The sequence below is a fragment of the Plectropomus leopardus genome, chromosome 14 (assembly GCF_026936395.1).
Source record: "Plectropomus leopardus strain MGB_pleo_1.0 chromosome 14, ASM2693639v1, whole genome shotgun sequence".
Lineage (NCBI taxonomy): Eukaryota > Metazoa > Chordata > Actinopteri > Perciformes > Serranidae > Plectropomus > Plectropomus leopardus.
Genome location: NC_142189.1, coordinates 31,385,361 through 31,405,468, shown reverse-complemented (window position 1 = coordinate 31,405,468; position 20,108 = coordinate 31,385,361). Strand labels below are relative to the sequence as shown.

At 37.4% G+C, this 20,108-nt stretch overlaps 1 protein-coding gene across 1 annotated transcript; it reads right to left on the bottom strand.

Moving 5' to 3' along the window:
• Window positions 1-831: 831 nt before the first annotated feature.
• osr1 (odd-skipped related transcription factor 1) lies at window positions 832-16,673 on the bottom strand. Its single transcript, XM_042501203.2, has 3 exons — window positions 16,257-16,673; window positions 5,014-5,716; window positions 832-1,536 (listed from the first exon to the last, which is right to left on the bottom strand). The coding sequence occupies exons 2-3, from the start codon at window positions 5,694-5,696 to the stop codon at window positions 1,404-1,406; spliced, it is 816 nt and encodes a 271-aa protein (XP_042357137.1). The 5' UTR covers window positions 5,697-5,716; window positions 16,257-16,673; the 3' UTR covers window positions 832-1,403.
• Window positions 16,674-20,108: the final 3,435 nt, after the last annotated feature.

Here is a 20,108-nt window from a genome sequence, read left to right as displayed (position 1 = left end):
TTCCATGTCTACATATTATGTGCTCGGCACCTCTTTGCATCTACTGTTGATGTTCAAGGATTCTGCAACCAAAGCAGCACGTCAGCAAAACGCGTGGTTAGGCCTTTGAAATCACAGTGGCATTGTGACAAAAACCTGGTATTTAAAGGATATTTATGATTAGGACTTATGTTGGTAAAAAAAAAAAAAAAATACACAGCAAAAATAGAAAATAATATCAATATATAGTATTGTTTTTATGGCCTGATTTTGAAAAAGCGCATTTTGTGTGCAGAGTGGTACAAGTGTGTGTAATATTAAGGTGGGCCCTGAGGGTTAATGAGGATATTGTGGGGGTTTTTTCTTGTTTTTTGGGTTTCAGTTTACTGTGTGTTTCTCCTCCTGTGTTCCTGTGCTGCTGTTCCCTCATTTTCCATCTCCACAGCTGTCCTGCATCAGCCTTGTTAGTCCTTCCTGCTCTTCAGCATCTCTCAGCCAATCAGCTCTCTGCCTGTTCTTCTGTCTCATCACCTTATTCCCCTCACCTGAGCTTCTCTGCCCTTTTTCTCCCCCTGCACTTTATCCCCTCATCAGTCAAGTTTGTATTTAAGTCCTGCTTTTCACTTCAGTCTTTGCTGGATCCTTGATTTGGTTGTGTAATGTTCTGATTGCTGTTTCTTTGCGTTAAAGAGTGAGGGTTTTTTTTTTGTAGTTCCTGCTGTCTGCTGCATTTGGATCCACCTGCTCCACATTGCATAACAATCATCCTCATGATAAAAACAGTCTGAATGACCACCCTGCCTGAATGCTTACCTCATAGAGCCAAAGACAAACTCACACACATCCAGCCTCTTAAAAGTAAAAATATTTTATTTAGAAATGATTATTTATTTAGAAAATAAGTTTAAGAAATCCAGTGATATATGTAAATAATCAATAATCAGGTTAAAGTGCAAAAATACATTTTTGTTATAATGCATCTGTACAAAAATAACATTGGGATGTGATATTGAAAAGGAGGAAAATGTGTTAACATGGCTTTGATCATTCTCATTTTTGTAAAAAAAAAAAAAAAAAATTTAAAAAGTTGCATAAGAGTTGTGTCCCTTTTTGAAAGTCTTTGGATTATAAGCTTCTGAGCAAAGTATTCGCACTGAGCAGCCACAAGGGTTTTTCTTTTTTTTCATTTCACATTCCACACATCCACTGCCAAGTCAGGCTTTGATAACTACGGCTTATTTCTGCATTATTCCTTTAACAAGTGGCTGGTGAAATATTTCATCCTTGAGGAGTATTCCCACAGAAGCAGAGCACTCTGCCTCCGACAGCTGAGATGAAGAAGTCTTTGGTTGTTCTTTGGCCGCTGTTGTCTTTGGTCGTGTTTTTCCAGTGTCCCCGTCCCCTCCCTGCTGCTGGCACAGTCATCACTTGATCTTGGCTGGCTTCAGTTCCTTGACCTGCATGTGTAATGTTTTGTGGACAGCCAGAGTCCTGGACTGACAGAAGCCCTTCCCACACTCCTGACATTTGAAGGGCTTTTCTTTGGAGTGAATGTATCTGCAGGGGAGCGCAGCACAGCAGCAGGTTAGTGTTTGGGAAGAATCATGTCAGATTTCATAACAGGTTTCATGACACCTTCAAAACTACATTATTAAGAGCATTTCTGATTTTATGCTCCCATTTATGAACGATAATCTCAGGTGAGTTTCTAGAATTCACATAGCTGCTCACATGCTCATCGGAAACATCGTATTTATGAGTTATGAGCACATACGCGGCCCTCCAAAGTCAAGTTTGCATGAAGTCTCAGAGCAGCAGAAATGGCGGCGAGCATGGAAACAGTGTAAACAACTGATGCTAAAAATTATATATTTTGTTATTTTGTTCCTAGTAGTTATCATTTACTTTTAGTAGTTGCACATTTTAATATCTACATCTATTAGCTGTAGAAACAAAACTTTTAACTATAAATCCTGCCAGGCGAGTATACTAACATTGATAATGTTATTTTATAACACGAGTTGCCGACTTGACGTCATAAATGCATGAACATGGCAGCAAAAGTCAATGTTTGGTCAAGCAAATTTTTTATTTATTAATTCGCACATTAAATATCAAGTTTTTAAGTGTAATGTGGTATTAATGTTAACTGCTGTCCGTGTAGAGTGACCTAGATTAAATATAAAAATAATATATACAAAAATACAATAAAATAATGTATAAACTGGAAACCTCTTGCATTTTTTGTAAGACCTCAGAGCTCATGAACACAACAAAATCAAAAGAATGACTTCCCAACTCGGAAACTGCAACCTTCAAAAATCACATGAACACAACATTGGACTCATTGTTGCATAACAAACATGCAGGAATAAGAGGGAAAAAGAGAGACTGAAGGGAAATAAAAAAAATAGGAACTTGAGTTTCTGGTGAGCTCAGAGAAGTAAGTGAAGATGTATTTATATAGCACCTTTCAAATTCACAATGTGCTTTACATGAAAAACAGATACACGAAAAAAGCTAAATAAAATATCAAAATAATAGTGGTGATAATAAGCACAGAGCTGACAAGTAAAATCACAGCAACAACAAGCCAGACTAGGTTGGAGACACACATGTATAACAAGGAATAAAACATATCAAAGTTAATAAATAATATGAATGGTGAGTTCGGGAGGAGGAGGTCAGTGATGTACTGTGGTGTTTGCTCTAGAAAAACTAATATTTTCTCAAACTAATTCTGTTAATGAACTTGATTCTGAGTCCCAACACACCTACAAAGATAGCCACTCAACTGCACTTATGATGTGTTTTTGACTTATTAGGATGTAAATATGACATGGTTGTGATGACGACATGGCCCGAGCATTGAAGCTTATGAAGGTGTAATTGATAATGTTTGATTTATGATATAATGTTTCCCTGACGGGGACTCTTTTTTTAATTATTATTATTATTATTATTTTTATTGTTATCTTTATTTGTTCACAATGAAATAAACTCAACTCAGCTCAATTGTTAGAGCTGTCCTGGTAGATTTTAGTGCAGCGTTTGATGTGATTGACCACAAATTCTTATTGCCAAAGGCTGCATTTAACATCTGTATCACACGCTGAGGGGGGTGACAAAGCATCTGTATTTGATGACCTGGGAGTGAGAACGGGCTGAAATCACACACACACACACACACACACACACACACACACACACTCTCCCACACTCGGTTGGTGCGTCTGTTTCTATCTAGCCTACAGCTAATGTCTCTTCACTCGGCACACTGGTTGTTTCAGGTGAACAGATACAGACTGCACAAATCAGTAAAAGGACTTGCATGGAGCTTTTCTAGTTCACTTTCACGCCACGTGTCACATTTACCCATTCATACACTGGTGGCCAAGGCTACTGAGTTTGTAAAAATTCACACACTCACACACTTTGGAGCAAAAACTGAGCAATTTGGGTTTCAGTACAGTACTTTACTCTACAAAAGGGTACACTTAATCCCTTTATAGCATTTCTGGGTCGTCTTTAACGTGAACACATTTTCTGTAGTTTACATTTTGCAAAGTTGAGAAAAAATTTATAATCAATAAGTGCATTTTTATTGTGATTTGTTCAAATAATCTTGTGCAGCACACCTGCAATATAAGATCTTTAAACCTGCTCTGCTAATGGAATTTTTTTTCTACCCTGATCCAATTTATTAACCTGCTGCTGCATGTCACCTCACTGCTCACACTGTGTTGATAGATCATGAAGATGAGGCTTAAATATATTAATGACATAATTAATCAAAGTCTTTGACAAGCTAAGAATGCTGCTAATCAAATGCATCATGTTGATTTCCATTTGCTTTGGTGGAATCAGTGTATTCTCTACGCTATTAGCATTTAACAATCAAACCATGCTCTCTGCCTGCAGCGAGTCTGCTGTAGGCAACTCAGCTGCTTTTATCATTTTAGGTAACATTTAGGCTTCTAATTTAATTAATCCATGTGTCTACAGGCCGAGGCATGCCTCGTGTTTCTTACTCGCACTTTATGCTCATAAAAGCAATTGAGGTGTATTTTACATTAAAGTTTTGTTGTTTTTTTTCCACCTAATCCTTAGGGGCTGTTTGGCAAATTTTACGCGCTTTTCATTCTTCATTTAATTTTGGCTTTGTTCATACATATGACATTTATTTTGGAAAGATAGTGGCTTTTTTTGTTTAATCTTGGAATTTCCAGCTCAGCACCTACAATAAGTCTAAAATACACTGAGTAAACAGAATTGTTACATTCAGATTGTTAAGTGCAAAAAATGCACCATTGAAATCCATCCAAAGTGCAAACTTTTTTTTTTTTAAGGCTTTCATTGCCTTTAATGGACAGGACAGTTTAAGCGTGAAAGGGGGAGAGAGAGAGGGGGCGACAAGCAACAAACGGTCGAGGCCGGAATCAAACCCACGGGCGCTGCGGTGAGGATACAGCCTCTGTATATGGGGCGCTGCTCTATCCACTGAGCCACTGGGTGCCCCTAAACTGCAGTTTTTGATCCCACAGCCATCAAAGCATAATAACATGCATTGTATTATTTCTGGGTGTCATTCTGTGCGTTTGCCTTGGAATTTGTCATTTTGACTATTTGTCACCTGATGACGTAATTTATTACCATATTTGGGATGGCTATTTCCACCAGATGCACTTTCACAATCAATGGTGTTGCAAATCACTGACATATCCCTGGCTGTGATCATCAAAAAATACATATATATATTATCATTATTAAAGCGTTTTTATTCAGGTCATTTCCTTGTTTGTTTGTCATTTCTTTTTAATTTCCATTTATTTTTTAATTCATTCTAATTTTCAGGTAATTTTCTTGTATACTTTATACTAGGGCAATTTCTAGCTCATTTCTTCTTTTGCTTCTCTTTGTCATCTTCCCATATTTCTTAAATTTGCTCAGGTTGCAAAAGGGTTAAATTTCAGACCTCAACTATTACCACATAGATAAGAAATTAACAGTTTCAGAGGGTTCTCTGGTTCTCACCTGTGGTCCCGGAGGTGGTCCTGTCTTCTGAAGGCTTTGTGGCAGATATCACAGGTATAGGGCCTCTCATCCGTGTGCGTCCTCTCGTGGATCAAAAGGTTGTAGGATTTGGTAAAATGGCGGCCACAGAACTTGCAGACAAACTCTTTCTTGGTCTTGGAGGGCAGTCGGCCCCGGCTGGACTTGCGCTCCGGCGAGGAGAGTTTGGTCACATCTAGGAGGCATCCCAGGCCGGCTGCGCTCGGGTGGTGAGATGAAGCCTGTGCTGCTGCTGCGGCAGCGGCGGCAGCACCCGTCATACTCAAATCCTCCGCCTTCAGGTGATCTTCCTGCGTGGCTGCTGCCGCCAGGTTGGCAAAGTCAAAGCGAGGTTTGTTCTTGGAGCTCTGCAGCAGCCCCGCCGTGTCCTGCTTAGGCTGCAGGAGGTGTGGGAACATGGGGATGGAGGCCATGGAGGAGAACTGAGCCGGCAGCTTGGAGATGGTGCAGCGGGGAAGGGCCAAAGGCGGGTAGCCCAGGGTCCACTGGTGGAGGTGGATGGCGTGCAGGGCGCTGAAGCTGTAGATGCTGTGAAAGTGATCCGCTGGCAGCTGGAGGCCCGTGGAGCTCTGGAGGAGGGAGTAGTTGGCCAGCTGGAGGGACGGGTGGAGGGGGACAGGCGCTGGCAGTGTCTTGCTGCCCATGGCTGCTGCACTGAGTCCAACTGGCAGAGATAGAAAACATGAGCAGATGAAAATATGCAACTTTTGGGCCAAGTCACATTGATTTATTTTTTAATGCTTTCATAAGTCAATTCATCAAAGACAGAGACTAAGATGACCAGGGGGGTTTGATCACAAGTTTATACCACAAAACACACACACACTACAGTTACATTTATCCAACAAACAAGATTAGTGTGACTTCCTGTAAATGTCTCCCCCTTTCTTTTCCTCCATTGTGTGCTCGTGCATCCATTTCACACAATGCAAAGCTTTCAGCTGTGGAAACAAACATAAAGCTTCAGCTTTATGAGAGGCAGATCAGTACATGTTTGTTTAGTTTAAAGGAAAGCCAGCAAATTCTTATCCCAAATAATCAAATACGGCTGTTTTGTCAATGGAACTACATATCAATATAACATGCTAGGTACCCTCCTACATCAATTTTGGACTTATAGGGACAACTTGTCAATTTATGCTTGTTGCATGCATTGTGTTTCTTCAAAACAGACTACCGTTCTCAAAATGGACTAACAAAGAACGTAAAACACATTTTTTTTGGTTTATTTTTTTTGATTGCAACAAAAATCCATGGTTTGGTTTAGAAAAAAATGGTTTGGAATAAGATAAGTAGTAATGTCGCATGATGTCATGTAAGAAATATCACTAATGTCACTACTGTAGCATGCTACACATACTAGCACAGCACTTTGTTTGAAAAATGACTCCTTTCATTTTTGGCTCCTGGGTGAAAATCTAGGGTTTGTTTGAACCATCCACCAAACTTTACAAACTTTCACTCTCTTTATACTATGTTTCATACCACAGTGAACGCTGCCTCTGTGCATCGGTGTCAGCATCCACTGACAATGCAGCGGTATTTGATGTTATATTATCGCCTATTGCGTCAACAACTGCCGCTGCCTGGTGCATATCTTACCACCCTGAAAGGTGCATCTGTGTGTTGGTATCTGATGCAGTATCACCTACACAAAATCATGGAAACATGAATTACCTTATCTAGAGTTAGTGTTAAGTTTGTCCATTTTAGGCTTCTGTAGCAGAAAATATGGTGGATTCTGGACTTCATTAGTGGACCCACTCCCTATGTAGATATAAATGTCTTATTCTAAGGTAATAAAAACACAAACACAAACAATATATAATATAATGAAAACACAGTTATGAATATTGTATACTATTTTGGCCAAAATATCCAGCAAACCCCACGCAGTAGACCTTTAAGTATGGGGCTATGGTGAAGGCGGTTAGCCTCACTTGGCATAAAGACTGGACTGTTCTGACATGTAACTCCCCGTAGAACCAAAATGACAATCTTTCCATTTGTGTTTATGTTTATATTGAACAAATAAGATATAAACCATGAACTAACTAGTTTCTATGTGACTCAGATACAGCTCTACGTGCACATGACAAAAGTGTTAAATGCCGATTATTGAGCTTTAGAGGTGTTGAAGGTCTTGAACAGAGCCAGACTCTTTTGTCACTTCTTTTCACATCCTGACTCCAGCTCTGTACTTAACACAGTTATGATTTCTAAATTTTTCATTCCATCTTTGGAAAAGAAAGTGATTGCTGCAGCAATGTACATTCCTTGTGCAATACACCATAACTTAAGCACTAACGCCGTTTATATCCTTTGTTTCTTAAATGAATAATCTCCTACCAGAACATGTTGGTAGGTTGTGGTTGAATAGGGAAACATGATTGTTACCACTGTCGGATGGTTGAGGTTGCATTTATTTGGTTCCCGGTGTGTTTGGTTCATGTTGTGGCTTGGACTACAGCTTGAATGAATTCATAGAGTAGTAAAATATCTTAAAAGTATTAATGAAGACACATTTGAGATGTATATTACGAGTGTACCCACTACCCACCCCTGCCTAGTGCTTCCCCACACCCCACACAACAACTCACACTTCTATCAGCAGCCAATAAACATCCAGTCCAGCTTGCAGATGAGGCTGATGAAGGGGGCCTCATTATCAGCTTATTAAGGCCATGCATGTGAAATGGCTTGACTGCTGGATCCACTCTACACAGAGCCCCAAAAGTTAAAGCCATCTGCAAGTACACCTCACTCAGTATGCATCCATGCACATTTTAGTCGAGTTAAAGTCATATCTCGATTAAGACATTTAATGGGACTACTGTCCTTGTCCCAGTATACAAGCCCCAGGGGACAATATTGACAAGTATGTCCAACTTTACCACAGTAAGTGGAAATATGCCCCTATCAATTACTTGCAATAAACCTACATTATTTATACAGTCTATTACATAGACCAAATCACATTATTTGATCTACAATATCTACAACATTGGTTACAACATGGTTAATGATACTTATAATGATCAAAAGCCAAACAGTAGCCACAGGTTTGAAACAGGATTAAAATACCAATTTCCAGCATGAAAGCCAAAGGCATTACACACCCATTCACCTACCTAAACTCCTCCAATATTTACTCAGGATAAAAAAAAAAAAAAAGTTGACAGCCATCTATTAACCCCCAGGGCCAACTTTAATATTACATACACTCATATCGCTCCACAAACAAAATGCTCTCTCAACATCAAGCTTTAAAAATGTTATACATTTATATTATTTTCTACTTTGAGTTGATTTTTATAACCATCATCAGTTTTCAGAATTTTAACCCTTTAAATGTCAGGTTTTTGTTATGATGCCACTATGTTTTTAGATGAAAAATAACAACACAAAAGATGTGTTACTGTCAATATATCACATGCTCAGTAAATTATCGTTTTCCATTGTTGCAGCTTAGGATATGTCAATGATTAGTAGCAACACAGGTTCATTTATACATTGTTATTTTTTATGCATTGTCAAATACTCACACTCATACCGCTCTGCATACAAAATGCGATTTTCAAAATTAGGCTATTAAAAAAATATCATACATTAATGTGACTTTCTTCTTTCATTGAGTTAATTTTTTTTAGCCAACATCAGTATTAATCATAAATATCAAATATTTATTAATTTTCATAGTTTTTACCCTTTAAATGCCAGGTTTTTGTCGTGATGTCATTGTTTTTAGATGAAAAACAAATTCAATATTGTATTATTATTATTATTATTATTATTATTATTATTATTATTACAACCTGGAATGTGTCAGCAGCAGCATTGAGTGTGACTACTTTTAAGAGACAATTGAAAACTCAATTGTTCCGAGAACACCTAGGCACTTAACCTGACTCTTCTCCTCTTTGCCCTTTGGGGTAGAGTAAGTCTGATGGTCCAAAACCCAGCACTTAATGATTATCTAGCACTGACAAAGTTGTGTGATGTTGTATGTTGATTGTCATCGTAAGTAGTGATACTGAGATTGTTGAATCTCAGATGCTGAGATCGGTACTGGTTATTACCTTGGTTTCCAAAAGGGGACGGGGGTGCGGCTGTGCGGCACTTCTTCTGCCACTAGATGGCAATACCTGTGACCAATCACACCTGAAGCACTTTTTGCACTTACTAAAGGTTTTTTCCTTAAGTCTAAATTCTTGCTTGTGTTGTACGTCGCTTTGGATAAAAGCGTCTGCTAAATGACATTGTAGAATTGTAGAACTGTAGAATTGTGTGACAGTGCACCTAGTGGAAACAGCATGGATTTTCTCCATATGCCAAATATGGTAAAAATGACATCATCGCATGGAAAAAAGTAAAAATGACAAATTCCAAGGTAAAAGCCCAGAATGACACCCAGAGATGTACACAATGCAATGTATAATTATGTCTCTTGGACTTGCATATTGTATTTTTATCTTTTTATTCCCAAACACTGGAGGACTGTTTTACTTCCACCTGTGCTCATAAAACTGAGATTACAATATTGTAACCTACATTATGATTTTGGTTCGGTTTTGTTTGTTTGTCAGCAGAAATACTGAAAAACTACTGGCCTGATTTTATTGAAACTTGGTTAAGGGGGGTTAAAAGAGGCAAAGGAAGAACTTATTACCTATTACCTATAACTTATTTTGGAGTGCATCCAAATCACCAAGTGGATACACCAACTATTTTTCAGCTTGGTAGAGGTCTGTACTTTCCAAATACCCTTCTACTTTATTTATTATGGCTGGGTGCTTGTGTGTGGTAAATGTGTCAGTGAAAGTGAACACAAAACGATTGGCAGTGTTAACATACACACACACACACACACACACAGAAGTGTCAGACAGAGAAAGAACAGTCTGTGTGTGTGTGTGTGTGTGTGTGTGTGTGTGTGTGTGTGTGTGTGTGTGTTGGTGGGTAGGTGCGGTATGTTTCCTCTACTCAGAAACATGCCCGGGGCTGTTCGCTGCAGAATGACAGCATTCAGCCAGAGAAATACCTGTGAGCTGTTAAATCAGGTTTGATAAGAAGGAATAACAATAGACAATAATGTATCTTTGTCTGAGGCAGACGCTGATGGACAGGAGCCACGGTGGGGCCCCTCCCACTCACCTCAGCAGCTCACCTCAGCAGCTCACACAGCAGAGCGGCTTCGATTTTCACTCAGGTGCTGCTTTTCAGCGCAGGTCGGAGTTGATACTTTTGACTTTACTGCATTGTTATTATCAGATGAGATCATTCACTCAACCATTGTGTTTAAAGACAGTTTTTAAGTATTTTCATGTCAAACTACATGCTTACTTATACTCCACTACATTTTAGAGGGTACCTTTTACTCATGCAAATGTACATGACAACCACTTTTCAAACTTGACAAAAAAACATCCAAAACGCACAATGTGCTAAAAATATGATTTCTTACATAAATAAACAAGAAAAACAGTGTATGAATTACTTCCAATTGTTGTGACCTCCTACAACAACTTCAGAGGTGTCATAGTAAGGGAAAAGTGGGCCCCAGTGATGGGGGGGGCAAAAGTCTTAAGTTTGGTTTTGTTTGTATTCAGTTTTTGTTAATGAAATGATTACTGCCATACCTAAATAAAAATTGGCTGAAAAAGCGCTTGAAATATTGAAACTTTATATAAAGGTGTAAAATGGTGCAAAATGGTGTCTTCCACCCTTGCACCAGGAGTAACCTCTCAAATCAACTACAGAATTAATGAAGAAAAGATGAATAATTATGGAAATATAAATAAATATATAAATAGATAAATAAAAATAAAAATCCTATTCATCTTAATAGTAATGTACTGCCTGTTCACATGTACTATTTATACTGTTAATATTTCTACATCAACGAACTCTGACAAGTAATTTCAGAAGAAGATAATTACATAAGAAGTGAAATGCAGTGGGTTGATGTAATCAGGAGAAGTCATTTGAAGCAAGGCTGTAATTCCTTCTAGTTTTCTTTTGTTTTTGGATGAGTATCTTTGTACTTTTACTTTTTAAAATAATATGTTCAAATGCACGAATGGAAACCTGACACATTTTTGGAACTGCACTCATGCTGTTGTTTGAGCATCTGTTAAAACTGCTGGTTTCAACCTTGACACTGTACAAAAAAAGTAGAAAACTAGAATGTAAAATGATTGTAAAAATGTCAATAATTTATGTTGTGCGGCCTGTGTACTGTATGTGTATTTATGTCAACAGTAGTTGTTTTCATTTATTACATACTTTTTTTTACTGTATAGCTGTGCATGCTTTTTATGAAATAGGAAATTAGCTTTAAATTTTTAATTATGTTTTTCTGGGGGAAGAGGGACCCCCTGGCAGATTTGCCCCCTGTGTTGACTCCATAGTTACGGCCCTGTTCTGAGCTGCTCTTTGCTGAGGCAGAAGCTGGCACTTCACAAGCTTATCAGAGCTGATCTAAGAAAAACATCGTTTTAAGTGAAAGAATGCATGGAACTGAAAATTAATTATCAACCAAAAGACTATAAATAACTTTGTCATTTCGTGTGCCGTAAAGGGCAACAAACATAGAAGCTAACACAATAAACTGTATTCTGGTCAGAAAGGTGAGATTTTTTATTGCTTTGAGGTGATTTAATCTAATCTACTCCGAACATTAGCAAAAGGCAGAGTTTGCAGCTTCATATAGAGATTTTAATAAATAATGAAATCAAAGCCTTAACCTGAGGCCTGGGTCTTGGCCGCTCGTCCACTGCAGTCCACTGAAGTGGTTGTAATGAGGAGCAGTGGAGCTCAAACAGCCCCCCGTGGTCTGTTCCTTTCTGATCATGACGCAGAAGTAATTGACTTATACTTAGGAGGTCATTAGAGGAGATAAGTGCTGTGCTGCTGAGCGTCTCCTCACCTTTAACCCTTTGATGTCTGCATACCAGGGGCCTCCACATCCAAACAGCCATGTGGCCCTCTGCTTTGGGTTGCGGCTGTGAGATTCAGCGCCAACAGAGCGCAGCGTTTGTGAGGACTGAGACGCTGCTTCTCACCTCCATGTAAACGCGATCAGGCTGGGTGCAGTACACACATCTGGACCCAGAAATTAGCAGTGAATGTGAACTTTTCTGTCTCTACACAACTGAGAAAACTACGGAAAACACAGGCCTCGGGTTGTTTTTATTTGTGAATTTAGGAGGTTTAAGTGACCTCATGCAGTTTATGTGCTTATTAAAAGGGGTACTTTGTGAGCTGATTCCAGTCATTTTTGTCTCAAATTATTGGAATTTTACCGCTTTTATACCAACAAAATATCAAATAAGTAAAGACTAAAAAAAAACTTTGGGATAATAAATCAAAGTACACTAGCTGGAAATGTATCTAAGTAAATGTTTACAACCTCTGCAAAGACAAACTATTTGTTTTAACTTAAAAATGTCTTGGCTGCCTTAAAATTTTAAGTTAACTAAACTTTGAAAGACTTTAATTTTCCAGTGATTCAAAACAAACATTTAAAGTCAAAAAATTAATTCACTGAATTTTAATTTAGTGTTGCTTACATCCTTTCAAGTTTATTTGTCTGGAAAAGTTCATTAGTTTTGAATCATTACAAAATTACCTCAACTTGACTTCTCACATTCAGTCAACTTAAAATTTTAAGGTAGCCTGGACGCTAACATTTTTTTTTAAGTTAAAACTTTCTTTTTTCTATAGTGAAATTAACTTACTGATAAACTGAATTTTAATTCAGGTGTGCTTAAATCCTTTCAAGTTTAGACTAGAAAGTTTGTTTGTTTTGAATCATTATGAAATTAGTTTCTCAACTTGACTTCTCAGATTCAGTCAACTGAAAATGAGAATTTTTGGAAACTAATTTTTTTTAGTTTAAACAGTCTCTCTTTTTAATACAATTAAATCAACTAAAATTCAATAAAAATCTAATTTTGGTGCTGGCTATAATTATACTTATATACAGTATCAAGGTTGAAACCAGCAGTTTAATAAAATCATGTTGTGGCCCTGTGGATATGAGTTGTGAGCAGCTCACAGAAAGTCAGAATAAAGTAACAGCAGTGATATTGTGTAACATGGGATTTTTTTTCATCTACCACCCCTTAGTACTCTCAGGGGGTCTTCACCCACATGTTGGAAACCACTGCTTTAAACTATGACCATGGATGTATTAGCAAGTCTTCACTGAAAAAATAAACCATTTGTTTTATCTCAAAAAACTTAGTCTCCTGGCTGCCTCAAATTTGAAAAAGTTGAGTGAATTAGAAAAGAAAAGTTGAGTTAATTTTATTAAGAATCAACCTGTTTTCTCAAATTCAGCCAACTTAAAAATTCAAGGCAGCCCAGACAAAAACTTTTTTTTTTTTAATTAATCAAAAAGTTCATTTTGACAGTTAAAAAAATATATATTAAAATACAAACATCACCCTTTAGATGAAACTGAGAAAGAATTAAGTCCTAAAAGGCGCAAATAGCCTCAGTGCAGGAATGGAGTAAACAATTATGTACTGTATGTGTTTTGTTATTTTTATAAATGTTATTTCAGTCACTGTCATAACTCCACACAAATTGACACAGGTCAGTTTTGCAGCAGCTGTCAAAAACATTTCTGCTGATTCCTGCCTGCTCGACATCTCCATATTTATATATAAAAAAAACTACGTGTCCCTCGTGCCGAGACATATGGAGACACACCTCACGGCAGTCTCCTCCTCATGCACCAAGTTGACTACATGATCTTCATTTGTACCTTGGCATGGATGAGAACAGAGGGTCCTGGGTGTGGTTACAAACTCTGGGCTCTCATGAAATATGAAATAATCCACAGCTGCCAGGGAGTTGTAGGCTGCCTCACACAATAAAAATCAACTTTTTTTTTCTCTTTCTTTTCTAAAATAAAGTTCGTACTGTTTTGATGCAGCCTGTGTTGTTGTTTCATGTTTCCAGAAACACGCTCATCTCTGGAGTAGTTTAAAATAAAATTGATGTTTGAGTGGAAACAGGTTGAAATACTCTCACTGCATTTACAGATGTTTGCCTCTTGATTGCTATCATGTTCATCAGACATTTGTATTATAAATCTAAAACAAATGCACATAAACTGACTGTCCCATGAGCCACAGCAGTTAAATCATTTGTACATCATTTCGCAGTGTTGGAATGCTTTAGTACATTTATTAAAGAAATAAATACAGAAAGAAACTTACATCTTTCTTTAATATTTCAATGTTATGATGTTTTGTACTCCTACTGGGAAATGCTGCATTTTTGTATTATATTTTAATCTTGTATAATAAATAATTCATTTTTATTGCACTTTAGTTATCTTAGCCTATATCAGAAATGAATATGATACATTTGCATTTGTTAAAGCATTATATAACTTAAATTTAGCACTATCTAGATATTAAAGACATTATTAAGAAGTTACAAAAACTATATCAGTTTCATTTACTCAGGAATAAGTGAAGGACAGTGTATATGAATGCACTTTCTGTCTGTACTTGTCTGTGCTGTCCACTTTACGTGTGTTTTTACACTATGCAGGCCTGTGTATTTTTATGTGGCAGCGTTTAGGTTCAAGAAAAATCCCCCTCAGGACAAATAAAGTCATCTTGATCTTGAAATTTACACAAATTAACACTTTGCAAGGATAATAATTGCCAAGCCAGAACCTTTAAAGCCTGTAAAGTAAAATGAGTGCAGAGAGGTGTGGCTAACTTGACTCAAGGGAAAGAGCTGGATATTTCTTTTACACTGCTGGATAACATTTAACCCTTTGAAACTTGAGCAAATTGGCTCAAATTCTTTCAAAAACATGGAAAAGGGCCATATCATCAACTTAAGATGATATGGCCCAAAAATTACCCAAAAAAAAGTAAAAGTACAAAAAAAACCCTACAAATTAGGAGAAAAATTACCAGAATAACCAGAAAAGGGTGATTAAAATAATGATGCTTTTATAAAATAATTTTAAATATATATATACATATAAGTATTACATAATAATAATAATACAATATAATAATATATATTATATATTATATATTATAAGTATAGTCTTTTGGATATTTTTTCCATCTTTAAAAAAAATCCAAAACTACTAATTTCTTGCAGTTTGCGGAACAGATCAAGTTGCTCATTGCTTTCTTCCTCCATGTTTTCTAAAGAACTCGACCAATTTGCTCAGATTTCTAAAGCTGTAATGAGGCGTCTGAACGCAGCACAAGGAAAGTGATGTCGGTCCAGGTCTCAAAGGGTTAAAATGGCACTGTGTCCATGCGTTGCGCTCAGTGGACACATCCAGTGGATCTGATCTCCTGCATGGAGCCGTCACACCTGCTGCCTCACGCGCACCTCTCCTCTCATGCAGATGTACCGTTTGTGATCCCGGGCTGCACTGAGCGGAGCAGCAGTATCAATGCGTGAACTGATGAGAATCAATTGGTGATGTTTTTTCAGATTTGCCAGATTATCTTCTAAAATCCTATATTTTTATATTTGCATTGACGCACCGAAGCGAGTTAACGCGAGAACTGCGCGACCTAAAGGGACAAAATCTATGATCAGAATAAAAACTAAACTTTTGTAACTCTGACTTCTGAATGTTGTTATGATGTTAGTTATATGTTACTAATAACCACGTGCTGATTATTATTATTTTTTTTATTAGTCTTGCTTGCGCGTAAGTGGAATTTTTACACAACATTCCGTACTTGAGGTCTTCACATTTAAACATTCATTCACACACAACTATCTAACTTTTAAAAGTCAGTCTGATTAAATACAGTCAAAATACCGCAACCAAATTTTAAGGAGACTTATTTTTACAGCGCAAATATCAATAATGTGCGATTATGCTAAAGAGTTCAATAAATAGGAAAACAAAACTAAAACAAATGTATTAAAATGTTGTTAAATCCTTAACATATAAATAAAAACAGTGTTGATATTGATAATATCAATGCGATGTAGTTGTTTTAACTGACTGAACGGCGCACACCTGTTGAACAATCTCCCCTGCAAATCTACAAACTCCTGAAAAGTTAAAATTATGATCTAAATGTCTAAATATGTAACTTTGCGCACCATTTCCCAATAAACCAAAACCCCGAAAATCTGATCAGAGATTAATTTCCTTCTATTTTCACTCCGTGAATAAAAACGAAATGAAGACTCACCGGTAAAAGATATATTTTTAACTCTCCGTGCGCAGCTCGGGGTCCAGCCGGGGGTTCAGGGTGTTGGAGCCCGCCGAGCAGCCTTGTTTTTCGGGGCGAATGAGTTAAAGAGCCGGTCGGAGCTGCAGCATGTTCCCCCGCTGATGCGGCTGATCTCCGGTGTGAGCTGAGAGAGGCACGGCGGTGTGGAGGTGTGCTGGTGTGGAGGTGCAGCTGTGGTGTCGGGACTCCTCTTCTCTGCACTATTGTGCGCGCTCAGCTGCTGCTGCCTCTTTATTGCAGCGCGTAGTCCGACTCCTGCTGGCCCAGCCCACATCCAGCACCGCTCAGCAGGACACCGAACATCACTGCAGCGGTGTGATGGTGCGGTGTCACAGAGGACCAGGTCTTACTCTCATAGTGTGCCTATCGGACCCCGGACTGATGGAGTACACGCGCCATGAAGTGAAAGATATAGCAGTTTTGTAACAACAGAAAGATGAGTCACAATTTTCTGACATGACTCAGCACGCAATTTTTGGTTCTAAAAATGCTCTGAGAATAGATGATAATGCCACCAATGCAATGTTTAGTTTTCAGCAGCAAATTTTCTTTTTGTTCCCAGAATGTTCTTCTTAAAGTAAGGGTGACATTCTCTATAAACATTTTTTTTTTAAAAGTTTTCTGTTTTTGTTTGTTTGTTTGTTGTTAACATATCACATTACATTACATTTGCATTAAAAAAAATGTGTAATCTCACTCCTCAGTAACATTTCCTGAATGTTGCTTTGAAAACGTTCTTCCTTTGTTCTCATGGGATTCTCAGGGATTTTTTTTTAAAGAACATTCTATGATATCACCTGAAACATCCTCAGAATGTTGCAGGTAAAATGTTACATCTTAGTCACCATTTAACACAGGAACATTATTTGAATTGATAAACATCCTGAAAATGTTCTTTAAATGTTAGATTAAAATGTTTTCTTTAAAACATTATTGCAACTTGTAGGTAATATTTGTCAGTGTTGTGGAAACATTTCCTTGCATCTGCACAATAAAGCTTAATTTACTGCATGTTTGATATAAAAGAGGTAACATCTTATCAACCATTAGTCAGTGCTTCTTGCACGGTTTTGTTAACATGTTTAAAAAAATAAAAATAGTTTGCAGCCAGCAGAGTGCAGATACATTGCATAACAAACTTGGTTTACAGGAGTTGCTAAAATTTGTCATTTTTAAGTTGCAGCATCCTCACAAAATTAAGTAATGTAACTATTTTTTAGGTAAACTTGCCAAATATAGTGAACATAAATTAAGATTAACAGATATATCTACTTTTTCAAAACTATCGGTTCCCGGGATTTTTCAAAGAAAATCATCTTGTTAGATTTTATAGTGTAAAAAGAAGACTCCTTAAAAATGTATGGAAATGTAGCAAATTGTATAATTCTATTTTACCTCATAGGTGTAGATTTTTTGGCAGGAGTTTGGTGGGGGGGTTGCAAGGAACAGAGTCCCCTCAGTATTAAGAACATGTGCATTTCCCCCACCTAACCCCCCAGATGAAACATGAAAGTATGAGAGGACTTTATTTTGAAGAAGTCAAAGACATTTACAGTCTGAAGTACCCTCCGTCTCATACAGTATGTGCGCCCCCCAATATTGAAACAAAACCTATGCCTTTGTCTTGTCTTGTCATAATAGATTGATATTGGATATTTATTACACCCTTTAAAGCCCCATAAACTATTTTTTTAAGATCTGAATGAAAAAAAGTCTGGTAAAACCATCAGATGTAATCTTAGTAGAACTAAACTCACTTAAACTCTGAGCTCCTGTAGAGCAGGCTCCTGGATTGTTCTCAAGTTTTTTATTAGATGTTTAAAGACATGGTGGTACAAAAAAGTAAATCTCTCAAGTTTTACATATTAAAATGATGGATTATTATCAAACTAATGATAATGTTACAATTCATATTTGCATTTTGATGCCAATAGGGGAACTTGAATTAACTATTTATTTGACCTTTATGAAAACTAAACACTGAAAAAGAAGCCTACTCATCTGTGATGTAAGTGGTGAGCAGTTTGGCATTAACCCTTTGAAACCTGAGTAATTTGGCTTAAAATAATGGGAAGAAGGCAAAGAGAAGTAATGTATGGGACAAAAATGTGCAAGAGTTTGGCTTGAGTGCTTTGAAAATCATAGGAAGAAAGAAACATTTTTTTAAAGATAGTTAAAAAAAATGAAAATGACTTGGAAAAACTAAATAATAATAAAAAAGTTATAATAATTTTAAAGCATAATTTTCCATTTTAATTAGGATAATTATAAATATTGTTTTATACCCTGTAGTTTCCCTTGTCTTTAAAAAACATTTTTTTAAATCTACTAATTTGACAAACATTTATTTCCAAGTTGCCTATTGCCTCTGTTTTTGAGAGAAATCAATTTGCTCATGGTTACAAAGGTTAAATACTTATGAAAGGCATCTAAACAGCACAAGGAAAGTGATGTTGCTCCAGTTTCAAAGGGTTAAAAATCTGACAAAAGTCAGTAAAACTAACATTACATGCACAATTTTGCGTAACAGACAGACATAAATATTCTTTATATACTCTTCTCCCTTTAATATTCTTGGGACCCCTTGGGGCATCTTGGCCCCTGGGTCAGGAGCCACACTGCATTAGAACATAACGGACAGTTTGTAGTCAGTGTGTAAAGGCTCGATATGAAACTATGCAGGATAACAGTGGAGCTGTGAACAGCAGCCGGCATGTTTCAGTGAACAAAATCTGCCATCTGCTGGACATCTTTTTCTTTTTTTTTCCTGACTTGTGATTCATCAGCTGAGATTGAAGCATTATCTGCAGCTCTGTGTGATCTGACACACAAATCTGAGTGTGAGAGTGATGAAGGAACTGATTTTGCATCACATAACTGAAAATGGCTTTTAATGTCCCCCTCCTCATACATTGTGAGAAATTTGGCAGCACTTGTTTGCACTGCGTTAACAGTTTATGTGCACGACCACAGCGATCTGTCAGAGCCAGTGCCACAGAGGCCCAGCTCAGCCTCCATCTCTGCGCCATAAAACACAGCAGCCAGCAACATTTACACTGAGAGCAGCAGCACAGGGATACACACAAACTGAGGGATGGCTGCTCTAAGTGCCCACTGTGAGGTGGGATACTTCTTTGCACACAAACACATACACACACACACACTCTGTGCACACACACACACAGCAGCATGTGAAGGCTTGGTGACCCTCCTCTGAAATGATGTTTACAAATCACTTACACACACTGTACCAGCTGTTTACATCATTTCACATGTAATCCAAACAGTCAGCAGCCAAAAGGAAACGGCTGCCAGCACACCCAAAATCCATCAACCCCTTAGCGCCTGGCTTTTTCTGTAAATGGTACAAACTTCTTTGTCTTTTGTAAACATTTTCATCTTAAAAAATAAGAGGTGAAGGCATTTGTAAACAATCAATCATTTTTTATTTGGGCTTTTGTTTCATGCATTTCATGAATATACATGTACTTTAACCCTTTGGAACCTGGAGCGACATCACTTTGCATTTGGGTGCTTACAGAACTAACTAAAGCTTTGAATCGTGAGCAAATTGGTGCGTTATCTTTGAAAAACAGGGGCAAAAAAAAAAAGGCAGTGAAGATTTCATAAGAAATGTTCCAGGAATTGCAAGAAATGATGAGATTTGGAAAATGATTTTAACCCATGGAAACCTGGAGCGACATCACTTTTCTCAATCAGACACCTTTCACAAGTATTTAAAAATGTTAACACCGAGCAAATCTGTGCTTTTTTTTTCCATTTAGAAAATACTTTTTTAAAAAGCTATGG

Bases quoted from the DNA above. Each gene is read 5' to 3' on its own strand.
- osr1 (XM_042501203.2), bottom strand. From the start codon at position 5,696: ATGGGCAGCAAGACACTGCCAGCGCCTGTCCCCCTCCACCCGTCCCTC. The intron at 1,537-5,013 runs GTGAGAACCAGA...GCTCCCCTGCAG, and splicing joins GACCACCTCCGGGACCACAG to ATACATTCACTCCAAAGAAA.